At 36.7% G+C, this 17,262-nt stretch overlaps 1 protein-coding gene across 2 annotated transcripts in view; it reads right to left on the reverse strand.

Annotated features, from left to right (window-relative positions):
- Positions 1 to 84: 84 nt before the first annotated feature.
- The window catches only part of PEX7 (peroxisomal biogenesis factor 7), a 43,746-nt gene continuing 26,568 nt past the window's right edge, over positions 85 to 17,262 (reverse strand). For both annotated transcript variants that reach the window (XM_086877502.1, XM_086877503.1), the window contains exons 9-10: positions 14,254 to 14,353; positions 85 to 2,744 (exon numbers count right to left, since the gene is read on the reverse strand). In XM_086877502.1, the coding sequence (XP_086733628.1) occupies positions 2,676 to 2,744; positions 14,254 to 14,353 (169 nt within the window). In that variant the 3' untranslated portion in view covers positions 85 to 2,675. The remainder of the gene's footprint in view (positions 2,745 to 14,253; positions 14,354 to 17,262) is intronic.

The raw sequence follows: 17,262 nt of genomic DNA on the forward strand, positions 1-17,262 counted from the left end.
GAAGATACCCTCAGTATCTTTCACTGCATTTTCTTTTTGAACATTTCTTAATTGGGGAAGTGAACACAAGAGTATAGACAAAGATACTGTCTGCAATTATTTTAATAGCATTATAGAACAACAAATCCACACCTTTATAACTTGATTAATCAATATGTTTCTTGACCCAAAGAGAAACCCAGACTTAAATAAAACAAAATCTTTGACAGGAGCAAGTTTGAAAGTAGAACACATTACATCTTTCAGATTGTTATTAGTTCTTTCAGTAAACGAAAAAAAAATATTGGAAGCTAATATTTTGGTCATAAAATATGAAGTATTTCTTCAAAACAATTATAGCAAATATTCCCTGAGAATTAAGAATCAGCAACAACTATTGCCAAATTGTTATTTCTGTTACAGTGCAGAAATGTTATAGCACATTCTCACCACTCAAAGATCACACAGGAAGATTAAAGGCCACAGTTTTTATTTACTATGTGCATCTTCTGGATGTGCTCATCTTTCAAGAGAATTAAATCTGGATACAGCAACCCTCAGCACTGAAGCTAACCAGGACATGAGGGAAGAGAAGGCATTTGAGGAAAGATTTAATCCATGTGCTGAGTGTGCATGTTCAGAATTCCTAATTTTTCCCCCTGCACTAGGTTTTCTAAATTTTCCCTTCCAACTGATAGGCTACGGCAACATTCTGGAATAACCCACTCTCTCTGTCCCCCCAGAAATATGCATATAAAATACACACCTGCCACCAAAATGCTCCACTCAGACAAGCAACTTGTAATCAAAGCAGAAAAGGGAGAAGAAACAGAAGAGTGGAAGAACTATTGAAGTTGAAATAATCAATTTTAATGCCTAAAATTAGATTTTATGGCCCATGGTACTGCTGAAAGCTGCATGCAGCACAGCTTTATTTTGCATTATTCCTCAGCACACAGAATTAAAGTGCAGTAAACATTTGGGATTTGGTACAGCACACTGTCGTAAAAAAAAATAAAAATAAAATCTATTTTTTTGTTATTAATTGACCTCAAAAATATGTCAGTCTGGGGGCAGTTTGCATTTGACCAAGAAAAATACAAGATCCAATTGGGATCCAAATTATCAAGTTGTAAAAGAAACTTTCTTCCTGTCCAGTCCTATATACCACATCAACATATGCATGTCTCCCTGTGGCTACCTGTTAGTTTCCTGGCTCTTTCTCCAAGATAGAACAATCACTCTTTCCTTCCAGCTTGCTGGTCTTAGCTCAGTTGAATTCTTTCCTTCATTGCTTCAAAGCATCCTGCAGATCTGGCAGTGTCTGCTATTGGTTGATCTGAGTGCTGCAACCCAGGAAAGTAGAGCATTTACTAACAGCACACTATGAAAACCTGACCAGAGACCTGCAAAGACCCAACCTGCAAAGAGTCTTTTGATGGTAGTGGTAGTTGAGATGGGCTAACAGCAGAAAGGAGACAGTTTGAAAAAGGTAAAAAAATGGCTAGCAGAAGACCAAGAGAGAAGGATAACATATACCAATGAGTGCTGTAGTGCTATCACAGTTTGATCCTAAAACACTATTCAGAGGTGTTTGGAGAAACAGAACATCTGAAGATCTCTACCTGCCCCATAAAACTTAGATGGAAGCAGCAGCATGGGGGCTGAGGGGTCAAACTGGGAATGCAAAGTATTCAACATACCTAGAACATGTTGTGTATATTGTAGTGATTGCAATACTTTGGCCATGCTGGATCTGCTATGCTTATATCATGCAATTAATCTGCATGTATATAGGTGACCTGGTCTGGACATCAGTTCTCACTTTGGCCAGGCTGTCAGAAGTCCAGAAACACTGGATATGTGGCCAAATTCCTCTTCTGTTCATTGGAAAAACTTTCTAACTGAAAACAGAAGTCAAGTCTAATAGAAGAGATGGTTGCTCTATCTCTGAATCTTGAGAACTGTGATCCAATTAGTTAGTATATATTTCATTTTTTTATAACCATTTTCTCTATTATCAGAGTATCTTTCTACATAACCTCATCAACTGTCTTACCCAAAGAGATCTAAAGGAAAAATACATGAAAATAATCTGTACCATCTTTGTGAAGCGGCAATCAAAAAGGTCAAACAAATCAGCTGGCTATAAACTATGACATTTACTGTCAATCATATTGCAAAAGAAAATAATGCAACGTGACTCACAGGAAAATATAAATGCATCTGGGTGATACAAACTTCAGTTGACATTACAGTACTTTACAGTAAAAAGCCTTTATTTTCTTTTACTTTCCTTTCTTTTCCTTTCTTTTCTTTTCTACAGTGACATCTCAAAATACACTGCCAGTTACTTTTAATCTCTATAAGGAACAAGAAGATTCAGACCTCTGCTCTCATCATTAGCCAGGAAGATCACAAACTCCTGTTGGTTATTCAGTTCTGAAGACACCACTGATATCTGCTATGGCCACTCTTCAGCCACTGAATAGCTGTGGAACATTTTTCTAGTTCAAGTACTACCTGTACAGTAAACCAAGCCCTAAAGTCTCCACATGTTCAAGTGCACAACACTCCATTCAAGCAGTTTTACTTATAAAGAGACACTGAGATTAGTGACACTGTTGACACTTTAGCACAAGTCTGGTTGTGGGGGAAGAGAGAAAGGTTCCTGGCACGTCAGATCATCTTCTCTTCTAAACAGGAACTGCCAGACACGATGGAGTATAGATCTTGACTAGTTCATCCCAAGCACAGTCCACCACCTACAAAGCAAACAGAATCAATTTAGATCCTTCACAAGTGTCATTTTGACAAAAACCACAGGGAATTTAATTCATATTGTGGATTTAATACCAGTTGGTACTCTGACTTACAGTGCTTCAAAATTATACAATAACTAAATTGGTTTAGTTTTGTTTTTTTTAAACTTTACTGTGAAACATGAAAATTAACAACCTCCTATTTTTTATATTTCCCATGAGGAAAGCAAGGAAACCTTTGGGTTTCAACTGATTGTTCCAAATAGACAAAAGAATATAACTGAAAATTAAATTAAAGAAGGACACATGAAAGTCCAGACCTTGCCATGTTTCTTCTCTTTATAGGATCCTTTTACCATAATATCTAAACATTTCATGACCATATCTGAACAACCTTCTTATACTTGCAGACACAGAGATTTGTTATAGATGTTTTCCTAATGTCTAGTGCTGAGGAAAAAAAAAAAAAAAGTTCAACAAAATTATACAGGAAGTTTCCAGAAGAATTAAGCCAGAATTTCAATCTCATGCTTGATAAGCTATGAGCTCATTGTCTATTGCTGAGAAGAAAGATGTGTATTTTCTGAGCATTGTGATTTGGAGGCTGTGGTTTTGCTTCAAGCACTACCTAGACCACCACCAGTCTGATAAGAAGTGGTGTCACTTGTAGCAAAGGCATCTTATAAATACAGTGACTGATCAGAGTATAATTGAAACCAATTGAATCCAATGTCCCAAGCTCTGTCCTAGATGAAGGCCTGAACTTAAAACCAGAAGATTAACCTAAGTCTATAGTGTTTAAAGATTTTAATAACTAACAAGATCAAAAGGGAAAAGACTACAGAATGCTTTAGGTTTGAAAATTAATTGAAATGCACTTTAGAGTCTGTAACAAAGTGGAAGGGTTACCCATACTGACAATTACTCAAAAAGATGACTTAACATATATATTCACAACATATTGTGGGAGACAAGAACTAAGACAAACAGAAGAAGAAAGAGGAGAGCTAAAGAGAAAAAGCTGATGAGGTCCACAAATAAATGTCAGCCAGCCTAGCTGAACCCATATTGCATTATCTTTACAATGTCATTTCCAGTTGGGATCACAAAAGATACAGTATTGGATCCTCTGCACAACAAGCTTCCTTCTGCTGCAAACTGCAATTCCTGTTCTCTTCTAGAGCCAGAATGAACAGCTGCACAGTAAAAATTTGGAAATCCAACTACAGTATTTGATTTCAGACTATAATTAGCCCATTTTGTGTTTACTATACTGCACTATTATTCATTTTTATTGCTTCCTTAGCTGGTTCTACTTAGTTATTTGAAGTGCTTTCCATATACGTCTAAATGGGTCAAAAAAACTCTTGACAATATGTCTGTCTATTCATACGACATAATAGAGCTTTCTGTAGCATAATGTTCTGCTGCATTGCAGTCTCTCAAATCATACCAAAAAGAAAATTTGAGTTTTCCACTAAATGCTGTGTAGAAGCTGGCAATCACATAAACTGCAGGTTTTTTACTATTCTCCACAGCTACTGATCAATGCTCTATAGGCAATACTTTCTATTCTTGTAAAGAAACAAGAAACAAAAATAACATTTGGAAAAAATCCCATGGGAATTCCCACGTGTTATCAATGTAATTAGCATCCCTGAAATCACCTCTGGACAAATATAGTTACAGAACCATTTAATCTAGCAACACTAAAAATAAACGGGATATTAAAAGAGTTTGAAAAGGATCACTTGAGATAAGTTGCCCAACTTATTGACTTAATGATATCACATGAAAGGAGAAAACAGCCAGCCGACAAGAGGAAAACAAAAGCTACAGCAAGTAACAGTGAATCAAGTTCTCCTGTGCAGCAGCAGGTCTATAATGGAATACTGATACCAGAAACCTTGATGAAAATACACATGTGAAGTACAGCAAACAAGTATCTATGGGAAACTGGGACACTGCAGCATGGCAGAACATTAAAAAATGAAATAGCACCTCCATTTCTCCATACTTTCTCCAAAATACAGCCAAGACCGTCAGAGAAAGGGGCCAACTGTAAGCCAGGAGTGCAGCAGCCAGCATTCATTGATGGAGGGTGCCACGTACCCCTTTGCAGTAGCTCAGAGATTGCCACTGCCTCAAATACAAACAACTAAGATGAATCCTAAGATAAAGAGAAGGACTTGCTCATGCAGCAGCTGCATCAGTTTACAGAATGTCTCTTCTCGCATTTTGCCTCTAATCTTGTGACCTGTCTTACACAGTAGTCGTACAACAGTTGTGTGCCTTTCCCCAGAAGAGGAGAACATGGGATATTGAATGTGCTTTAAAAGTATTTAGAAATCTTAGTTCTCATGTGACATATGACCATTTTTAATACATATTTCAAAGCATTTTAGCCTTTTTTAAAAAATAAACTAAATGCTACTTAAATACTAAAATAGAGGTAGAAATTTCATTGGGATGAAGGCTCATCCAGCACACCACAGTAAATAAATATAGCATACAAAAAGGGTCAAGTTCCTCGAGTTTATATTTTGATCAAAGATATAATGTTACTGACAGGTGAAGAAAATCCTCCTGTGGTGGGATGAAGACAAAGGAAAACTGAAAATGGACTCACACTTTATTTGCACACCTGATAAAAGTCCCTGCCATTAGGAGCACGGAGGGATGGAAGTCTGTCCTCCTGTAAAACACATCTGCTGTCTTGGGGACAAATTTTACTCAGAGATTCAAACAAATCTCACTGATTTCTGTTTTAGAGGATGCATGGGTTTATTTATTTGGTTTTTTTCCAAAGAGACATGCCAGCAGAGCAGAGGACAGTTTATTTCAGTTGCAAAGAACTGTATAAATTGCAATATCCTTATAATATTGATTATTTTACATGGCATGTTTTGTATGTCATGCAACTTTCATTATCACTTATGAATACTCTTGTAACTGTAGAATGCAGTTTTATTATAGCAACTTTTAGCTATTGAACTGCAGGGAAAAGCAGAATAATTAGAGCTTAATGGTAAAACGTGAATATTTTTCATTGCACTGACTGGTAAGCTACATCAAGAAATAACGCAAATAGAAGAAGCATTCTAAGCCTGGTAATTTTCATTTTAACTAAAGCTATATGGAATAAAGGCAGTCTAACAAAATGACATTTATTAATTGTCTTTAAGGCTTTTATTTCAGTAGCAAAGTTGCAGTAGCAGCACATACACTAAAGGTACTATACTGTTATTACTGCAGAATGAATATCATGCCAATTTATCTGCCAGCAACGTCACAAAAACAAATACAAAAAATGGGGATCACTGTATTTCTCTTCACAAAAAGCCAAAAAGCAAGCAAGCAATCAAAAAACTGCAATCATCCCAGAAAGCTAATTGCTTGACTAGAAAATCATGGTTCCACCCAGCTAAAACAGCTATGCTGTATTTTATTGAAATGTTTATCCTTGTCCCAGAGTATAACAATGTTTTCCACCAACTGATTTAATACTGACATCCATTCATTTATCAGAGCCATTTCCATTGACTCACTAACTGATTTACTCCTTTGACAGGCACTCTGTTTCCTATTCATCACAATCATCTTGCTTTGCAATAGACTTAGACCTTTTCCAGCACCCGAGGGCAATCCATTCAGTCTAGTGCAATTACCTGCATGACATTCTGCCTCTTTACTGTTCAGAAGAAGCAAGAGAACAAGAGAAAACTCCCAAGTTAGCCACCAACTTTTTTTATTCAGTACTTGAAGGCACAATAAATCTGCAAGCCCTAATCAAGATTAAATATATTCAAAAGAACAACTAAAAACTTAAGAGTTCAATTACCCTTTATGAAAGGGTTTAATCAGAACAAAGTACAGCCTTCTCTAGATTAATATCTCCAGAACTATCTTGGTGCCACTGAGTTTCCAGAGTGCTCATAATGAATCACATGATAATACATAAATGTGCCTGAGAGAGACCCATTTCTCAGTTTCTCCCCATCCCATTTTCAATTGAAACCAGTCTTTTTTTTTCTTTTTTTTTTACTTTTTTTTTCTGTAGAAGAGTCAGAAGAAAAAAAACATCACTTCTTGACTCCCATTAGTTGTGTTTCCCTTCCTCTTTTAGTTTCTTATCTTCTGTGTCTTCTCAAACAGAATTTAATGGTCTATCTATATCATTATTACGTATTTTTGAAGGATCCCGAACATCCTCTAAGCTTGTGGGATTGAGATTAATTGAAGATAAAGCAAGCTATTAGGTTTGCTGCTCATCAAATTATTTTCACAGGTGAACATTGAAGCTAATTGGTCAAGTGCATAATGGATCATGCATGAGTTTAAATTCATTCAATACTTATTTTCTTCTAGAAAATCTGGACCATTACTGTGGCCTGTTTGGTTAGCAGTTGCCAGAGTGAACTGCATAACGCCAACCTTTACATGTGAGTGAAAGTGATGGGAGTTTGCAAATAAAAGTTTTTATTTTCAATGCAGTTCACTGCAATGGTGCAGTAACACCAATTTTTTTAAAATTTACTTTTGAACAAACACACCTTCATTTAATTATTATTTCCAGTAAAGACAAAATGAAACAAACCCTGGAGCAGAACCTCTTATAAAGATCTAGGTTCAAATTAGAGTTATCAGAAACAGATGCTCCAAATGCTGCTTAAAAAATCTGTTTCTTTCTCAAGGGAAAAAAGAGATAAAAGACTTGAGGGGCATTATTTTTCACATTGCAAAGATATGTCACAAAGAACTGATCTAAGGAGCCAAGAGCTGCTCATCATTTTTTCTGTCGCTCTGACATGGGCAATGGGAAGATGACTTGGAAGTCATGCCACACATTCCTAAATGCAAGTCTTCTAAGTGTGCTTTCATCAGTAAGTTGTAAAGGAAATGAAGATGAGTTGCAGGGTAGAAAAAAATCCTTGAAATCTCCAGAGATTTGGTAGCAATTCCTCTGTACTTTAAAAATCAGAAGAAAGACATCACCTCAGTCTTCCAAGAACTGGCTTAATTGGTAATTTTAAGTTCTGTAGAAGATAAGTTGGAAATGCAAAATGCCTTTCTGTGCTGATACTGACCCTGGTGACACCAAATCCAGTCAATTTACATCAGTGAAACTGTTTTCTAATGACCCTATCTGACCTTCAAATTTATCCTTCAGCTCAGAGTTAAGTTCAGTTCCTTCTTTTTGGGATCTAATCACAAATAATCAGATGACAAACAGTATTTTCAGTAACAGCTGCAAAATCCTGCTGTCTTCCACAGAGCACAATTCAATGCAATTCAATGTCTTCTACTAGTGAAATTCACTGGGACTTCTCGAACATTTACTGGTCATGCAGGAGAGTAACAGAATCCACTACATTGAGTAAAAGATGGGGCTCACAGAAGTAGCAAGTATTTGTAAGCCACTGCACCAAATAAAATGCACAAGCAACACATTTACTAAATAAGAAAGTACTGCCTCCCATCCTTCCAAGTACTTCAGCATCAAAATTGATTTTCCTCTCCAAATACTTGCAGCTTTTACAAAATTGTGATGCTTGACAGAAACCTTTCCAAACCAAGAGACTTTTGCTGATAATGGCAAAGAGTGGCCATAACTCATGAGTGCCTAGCTTTGACTTACACAGTGAAAGTTTAATTTTCACAGTTTAGGAAAGACATACAGTAAGTACCAGTAAGGAATATCTCTTTTTAGCCCCTCCAACTCAGTAAGGTGTTCAGATTGGATTAACACTTGCAACTGGTGAAATCTGATATTTTGTGGAAAAAATCCACTCTGAAATTAGGTTAGTAGATTCTTTTTATCTCAAAGAATCAAAGAAACTGCATAACTTTAGTAGCATCCTAGAGAAGGACCATAAGGAGAGACTAAAATGAAATACAGATAGTGTTATAATTACAGCAGTGGGATAGCCACAACAGCTGGGTGGAAGCTATCAGGTCCTTAGTAATTAAGTGTAAAGGATAAGAGCAAGTGATCAAAATAATAAAACTGAGAATGTCTGTTTTTCTGTACATTTCCACAAGACGTAACTCCACTTTTATATGGAACAATCAACATTTCTGGGCCTCTTGAGCATCTACAATTAATTTAAATGAACAGCAAAATACTTAGCCAAACAGCCTTACTAAAGGCATCATCTGCATTTATATTTGACTATACTGGTTAAGCCAACTTCTGCAGCCCCTCCTGTCCCTTCTGCTTCCTGTGTTGGCACAGCTAATGCAGCACACTGCAAAAGCTGCACAAAAAAACCAAGAAGCAGAATAAACCTGCACACCAAAACTTGACAATGTCCAAATATTTCCCCATAAAGCTGGACGAATTTAGAACTAGATTTCAAGTTACTTTCAGGGCATGCAGGTCAAGTGTATACAGCTTGGTCACAGCCTCCCTCCAGCTAGTAAGAAATTAAATTAAAATTTTAGTGATGCAGGACACCATCATGGGATCATGGGTTTCATGGGATCAACAGACCAATGCAGGCACCTCTTCTCAACTCTGCCACTGGCCAGGTGCAAGGAAGGAGCAGACTGTGGCTTGGCAGAACATGCTGGTGACACCCTGCAGCTTTAGGAAGAAGAGAGTGGAAATTCAGGAAGGCCAAATCACAAGACCAGTGTGACACTGAGTACAAGAGCTATGGGTATCACACTGCTACTACCACTGTCTCCATAATATGGGGTGTTGTGTGCGTTATGGTTTAATCCTCATCAGCAACTGAGTACCATGATACTGCTCACTCACCCCAACCCCATGTGGGATGGGGAGGAGAACCGGGAAAATAAGGAGGTGCAGCCAGAACGTTAGAGAAAACAAATTTCCTCTCAAACTTGTTGACAGAAACAGCTATACAAACACACACAATCACAGTAGAAGCAAATCCTCAGTGATCACACTTAGTTACAACTAAGTGTTGTACACAAATTATTCTAAAACCTAGACTTCAGCATGCATTCAGATAAAAAATTATTTTGAACTAGAGAACTGATACTTGGTTCATTCTCATTTGGAGCTGAACATTTTTAATTTCCAAAGGGAGCACCTCAGCACTGTACATTGTGGAGTCCTATTCTGATCTGGCATGTCACAGATGTCTAATCTGCTTTTCTCATACCAAGTGCTCTAAGCCACTACACCACTTGCCATCACTCCCACTGAAAATTACGTATCCTTGCAGTTTAGGAATGTCATTGTTCATAGCACAGAAGTGTAGAGAAATGGAAAGATTCCTCTCCTGTTCCCATGATACACTTAATCCTGTTCTCAGCAGCACAACAGAAAGCCTGACTCAATGGAAATCATTAATTTATACCTTCCACTGGCTCCGTTACAGAGTTAAGAACAGATATGAGGTATAGTCAAAAAAGATTTTCAGACAAAATTCAGAGTGTCAGGTTTTTTTACATTTGTGTTAGGCAAAATTGGTTTAAAACTGCAACAGAAAGGGCTGGGTATCTTTTTGTCCATGATTTAAAGACATTCGTGATACATGTGTATTTTCTATTCTTTATATACTTATAAATTTTAGAATCAAGATAAGAATAAATATTTCAGAATAAAGATATATAATTTCAGAGTCAAGATAAGAAGGAAAAGTTTATAGCATCCGTACTTTTATCTGTGTCATTAATGAATTGCCTGAAGATATTTTAAATTAATTCATGATTCCCATATGGCATTTAACCTACAATAGAAGAAAAAGGCTGTTTTTATATAAAGCTGCATAAATAACACCAAAGGAATTTACCTACAGCATGTAAACATGAATGTAAACACAGCAAAATCCCAGGAAGAGATGGCTTAAAGGCGTATGATTTTTTCATTCATCAGAACATTTACAGATCACATACAGGGAAAGTAAATATCAGGAGAGAAGTAAGAAATTCAGTGAGCTGCAGAGAACAACTCCACTACATGGTCTAGCATTACCAGCTCCAAGCAAGGAAGAGTTTATAGCTGATTGCCATTTTTTAATCTCTACATACATCTTATATCTATCTAGTGTGTATACAAGGAAGCAAACTTTATCCAGTTTTCTTATCACTAAACTTTGGAAAGAACTATCTGGTTTGAAAAACTGCATCCTCTTAATGTTGCTAACAGGGTAGAGATTTGCTTATTTCTTAATAGTATACGCTATCACAAATGTAAAAAATTTTTGGTGCTTAGGGTCTTGTCACTGTTCTCATGTGTGCCAAGGTTACTTTGGCTGAAAGCTGGCATTGGGAGTATTTTCTCCTGGAAAACATGCCTGGCAAACTCTCACATCAGCACTTGCAGTGTAATAGAGAAATACCCTGAATATAATGAGGATCTTTTCTGTTAATGCTTTGCACTGCTAAATGCACATTTTTCTATGCACCTAGAAGTTTGTTATCTCAAATTTCTATGACTCTGACACTAACATTATGGTGGGAAAAAAACTCTCAAACCAAACAACATCTAATTTTTAAAATTGGAAGCTTTCAAAAAACACCTATTTATTCTATCTATATTAGAGATAAATATCTATCTATATTAGAGATAAAACTCTATTTCAAAAAACAGAGGCAGACAATCCAAAATAGATACTACAATATTTAACTAAGCACAAAGGAGTTTAACTGTTTCATCTAGCTAATACTAGTAGGTCTCTTCACATTCCTTATGACCAGATTTTTTTTCCACATGTTGCCTCCTTTAGCACAAGAACTAGATTGCCTGCGTGTACCTATTCTCTGCCTGTGGGTTCTGTTCAAAGCTCAATCAGTTCTACAGGAATATCTTGTAATTCCTAGATCACTAGCTACATAATCACAAATCTAGTCTGAACACTTTCAATAGTGCAGATAATTTTTTCCTTGACATGCAAAAAGCACTTCAAAAATGCTGAAGTTCATTGTGCAAAGCCAAAGAAAACATAATCTGTCTAGACAACAAAAGATATCTTTAAGAATGAAAGCAAAGGTTAATGACCAGAATGGTACTTAATTTGAGTATAAATGAATAGCTTGTCCATTATAAATAAAATACCCTACATTCTCCCTGGATCCTTCTCTTTCTCCCCGGAGGAGAGAAGCAGTTCAAATCTGAAATCGTAACTCCTTATAAAGCACACTGTGAAAATCACAAATCATGCAAATAAATAAATGAAGAAAACAAATAACGGAGCTCATCATCAGATTAATAAAGAACAGACATAAAGACAACCTACATATTTGGAACAGCAGCATAAAATTTAAGCAAATAATCTTTGTTGGATGGATGCAGAAGACAGGGAAATACTCCAAGGGCTCATACTGGAAGCAACTATTCAGCAGGTGTTCACAGAATCATAGAATGATTTGGGCTGGAAGGGACCTTAAAGATCATCTAGTTCAAACCCTCCCTAACATGCACAAGGACACCATTCACTAGACCAGGTTATCTGGCCTTGAACATTTTCATCCACAACTCTGTTCCATTGTCTCATCACCCTCACAGTAAAGAATTTCTTCCTTATACCTACCAATGATCTCTCAGTTTGAAGCCATTACCCCTTGTCCGATCAATACATGTCCTTGTAAAAAGTTCCTCTCCAGCTCTCTCAAACGATCTGTTTAAGTACTGGAAGACAGCTACAAGGTCTCCCTGGAGCCTTGTCTTTTCCAGGCTAAACAATCCCAACTCTCTCAGCCTGTCTTTGTAAGAGATTTGCTTTAGCTTTCTGATCATCTTCACGGCCTTTCTCTGGACTCACTCCAACAGGTCCATGTCCTACTCAGAGCTGAACAAAGTATACTCAAGGTGGTATCTCCTGGTATTCCTTTAAAAACAGGGGTTATGTTTCCCTTGTGTTCACTCTTTAACTTAGTGAGAGTTAAATTTTATCACATATTTTTAAACTTCTTTAAAAAAAACACAATTCACAATTTGCATTGCTGTGATATCCAACCCTCAGAATACATTAAATCAACTCAATGGAAAAAAAACAGAGGAATATCAAAGCTGTTGCAAATGCCAAACTTCTGTCTGGAACGCACATTGGCACTCAGTAAATATGGATATGTACCCCAGATTTATAGATTTTGTGCACTAAGTCCAAAATCAGACTTGTAGAATTTCTGTGTGGAAAAAAAGATACCTGAATGCACAAATGTCCTAGTGTTGATGGGTATGCACACCATTATTTTCCCCTTTTCAACATAAAAGTGCATGTGCACTTTTTTTTCCAATTCATTATCTACCATGAAGCAATGGGCTTATAGTCAAAGTAATCACATCCTCAATACAAAAATGAAAGAAAAAATCTCTTTTCATTCAGATCACATGCAAACCCACACCAGCTTCATGGAAAATTGAACTGGGCTCAGCACTTGCACTGCTGTGGGACTGTGAAGCCCTAAATGTGCTGCGTTATGCCCCTCTGGACCCAGTGCAACCAAATCACATCTATGCAGTCACTCGGTTTCAGTACCCCAGTAACTGGCCTTTAAGTACTCTTGCTTTGCACTGATGAAAAATAACCTGAACCTTGAGAGATTTTTTCAGCCTTACAAATTCCCCTGTGTGGTTCACAGCACAACCTTGTGTACAGTTACTGCAGCACCACTGAAGCAAGAGAATTTAAGAAATAACCAACCAGGCAGAAAACCCATCAAGATATCATTTAGCTAGAATGGTTCCATGTGCAGTAAGCTAAGTATTTTGCCAAACTTACACCTTTCTCTTGTGTCGTTTTACCAGCAGAAATTATAATGGTTTTAATTTGCTTTGTCAAAACAGAATGTGAATGCAGCTGTTGCAATTTTTATCTGGGGTAAAAAAATAATTTTACTGTGAATTTGAGAAGAATCTAGATGCAAATTATATCTCTGGCATGTTAAATAGTGCATTAGGAACAGTTAATATGCTTACAGTAATTTTTGTGTGAAAATTAAAGGCTTTCTCAGTTTAAAGTAAAAATTAACTTCAGTTTTTCAGAGCTTCTGGTCTAAAAAAACATTTCATACTACAAAAAAGAATCCTCTGTTTACAAAATAGAAACAACTGTAAAACTACTGATAAAATAGTTTCTAATTATTCACATTAACAGCTGAGTGTTTTTGAATTTCAGCCACAGATTAAGCCTCTCCTAGTCCTCTAAACAGCATCATGTGTGACACTACCAACATTTAACTTGGCGATTTAAGTAGATGGAAGAAAGCTCTGTATCTCAGCTTAGCATTCTAGACTCTTCTCTACTATTCTTCCTTCTGAAACAAAATACTTCATTTTCCTAGTGCTCACCATGGCTTTCAGTTATCTGATTTTTCAATTTAGTCGGTCCTGCCCTCCTCTCCCAGCCAATGCAAGGAACCGCTTCACAAATAAAAATGGACCTGAAATAAGGTTTATTTGATAAGCATTCAGCCAGACTCACTTCCAGAAGCTTACTGCAATCTGGTGACTTATTCAGGATCTGAGTCCTGCAGCCCAGCCATGACCACAGTGCTATAGCAGGCAAGTGAAAAGTAAATGCATCCCAGCTCTTACCTGACCATGGTTGTGAAGACTTAAATCGAGACCACATGTAAATTCAGTATGATGCTCAACTGTTTCCAGCAAAGGATTAGGCTTGGAAAAGTCCCAGAATCTATAGAGAGAATAAAGGAGGGAGAGAAGGAGGAAAAAAAATCAAACAAACCACAATTAAAGTAATTGAAAGGCCATTTCAAAAACATAATACAAGATATTGACAAATCTGTTGCTGCCACGGTATTTAAAAAAGCAAACTCATCCACTTAGGAAACATAACAAATCATACTCCTGCAATGCCATCTGCTGATTTGCATAATTTAAACCCCACTGGGCAAAGCCATCTTTGTGTCCTGTTGCAGAAACTGAGATCAAAGTTGGCACCAAGAAGCAGTCAATGGGACATTATTAAAAGAGAAGAAAAAAATATAGGCTAGAATACTCTTGTTATATTTCTTGATGGCTGGGGAATCTTATCCCTGAAAGATATTAGCACAATTTTTTATTTTTCTCAGTTTTTGGCATCATTAACGATGGGGTCTTTATTTAAATAAAAATTACACCCTCATTTAGAGATCTCAGTCATGCACATTCTCAATTTTGAGACTGTGTTCCTGTAAAACAGAAATTTAATATTATAATTTAGTAACAAATTTGTACTACACAGATCTGCATTACACAGTCAATTCCACTAGTTCATATTTTTAAAATATTTTTAAAAGAAATTTTTCCTTTGAGCCTTGGTTGTTAAAAAATTCTTAGAAAATAATAATTCTGAGATCCTCTACTTCTTCCAGCTACTGTCCCAGTAGATGCAGTGTCCATCAATGCCATTAACAGCCAGTATGAGAGATCTAAGAGTAGGTGGGATTAAAATATAGGTAAAAGACACCTCAGTCATGAAAAAAAGGATTAAGCCCCAGAACCTTCAGCTAACAACACACTGACAAAATGATGGCACCAAGCAAAGATTTGTTTCTCTTTCTTGTGTTGTACATACTGCTGAGAAAGTCCACAGACTGCACAGCACAGCATATTTTGTGGGCTGTCAGCTGTAATCGTATTTTCTACAGCCCAGATTTTCACACAGAGGTCAATTATATGCTTTACTACTTCTGTAACAATCATAGAGGTCTCTTTGCCTTGCCTTTATTGGGAAAAGTGACAATACTTAACAAGAACAGCTCATTATCAGACCAACTACAGTGGAAGTACTGTAAGTTCAAAACAATTCAGGTAAAATAGCAAACACTGGAGGCAGCAGGGTCAGTTTGTTTAATAAGTAGATGTTATTTCCTTCATAAACAAGGAGAGTGGTATCAGCACAATGGCTATGCCATAGCAACAATCCTCTTAATTTTTTCCTAGTACCTGAGATCTAAAATAAACAACTTATTTTGCAGGAGAGAGGAGCAAAAGACCATCTCAGCATTTTCATCCTCCCACATTTGTTCATAAGAAGGTAAGGAAACAAATCTTGTTTCTACGTAATAGTGTTAGCCTTCCTTAGCACATTAGCCCTCTATTAATTCTTGAAAGACAGATGCTCATAACTGAAAACTATGATTAAAGAAGGTAACTTTAGATTTACATGAATAAAAACCTAAAAAAATACCTTTTGATCAATTTTTAAAATAGTAGGACAATATAGTGTTTCTTATATGAAGTCATGTTGTAAAAAGTCAGCAGCAGTTTAGAATTTAAGACTACTGCAAATTAGTTCAAGTTCAAGAGACTGACTGGAAGCTTTGATACCTTTTTTAATATATAAATAATTACAAGAGAAAGCTCAAAAAAATGTTCTCAGTCTCAGGACTGAGAACCACTGATGACAAATTAATGATGGTTTTCATAACAACTTTGCAATCCAAAGCAAGAAACACTGTCTACAGCACAGCTTCCAAAACCACCATGGTGACAACAATATTTTCCTCAGAGTCAACGTTCATCACATTCTGCAGACTGAGAGAGAAATGCAATTTTTCTAAGACACTGTTTTACCACAGCAGGACCTACACAAATAGGTATGCTTGCATTACTTCAGTTGTATCTATAGAGTTAGTGGTATGAACTTAAAAAATGGGCCAGACAATCACTTAGGCTTTTAGGGTCCCTTACAGTTTAATACCCTGTACAACCACAAGTGTGTCATTTAGAACTGCTATTTTTACCCACATTATGTATGAAGTCACAACTTCAGTCACATTTGCATTGATCACAAAACCCCAAAACCTGCATATGAGTGTATCGTCTTAAACTTTTTAATGCTGGAATAGTTAGAAGTATAACTTCTCCCTCTTTTCTCTAAAGTTTATTTGTTTTACATGTACCTGGCATACAATTCATAAGCTGCACATATATTGCAAGTGGACTGCTTATTCTGAACAAGACATTGTAAGAAGAGAGAAACCTTTCATGCTACGGATTTTGTACTTTGTAATACCCATAGCAGTGTCACAAAGACCTGTGCTCCCTGACCAAATCACTTTTACCAACCCAAATATAGTCTATCCTGCATATCTTCTACCTTGTCCTCACCCCCACTTTGCCCTTACCAAGTGCCCCTGCACCTTCACCACTGGCTGGGAAAACAGAGGTAGCAAGTATCATTCCGGGTCCCAGTGTCTGTTGCTGCATGATGAGGAGCTAGCGTATCAGAAAGAAGATTACTCACTTGTGGTGAAATTCATGCTACGTCCCTTACCTTCCTTAAGGTAGTACTTGAGGTTTCCCCCTCTTGCATATTCATAAGTTTCCATTAAATTTGCAAAAGCTTAGTAAATTTAGACTACAAGTTTCCTGTCAAATCTAGTAGAGTTTTCAACAGGTTCACAAGTTACTCCAGGAAATGATTCAATGAAAATGCACAGATGGAAGCACAATAAACAACTCATCAAGTCTATATCCTTCTGAGTAAGAAAAAAATATTTATGATAAATATTTATTCATGAAAGCTTTACTAATGCTCTTAGGTTATGTCTTCATACATCATATTTTTAGGTGGGTGTGAATCAGCTGTTCAGAGGC

The sequence above is a fragment of the Cyanistes caeruleus genome, chromosome 2 (assembly GCF_971803275.1).
Source record: "Cyanistes caeruleus chromosome 2, bCyaCae1.hap1.1, whole genome shotgun sequence".
NCBI lineage: Eukaryota > Metazoa > Chordata > Aves > Passeriformes > Paridae > Cyanistes > Cyanistes caeruleus.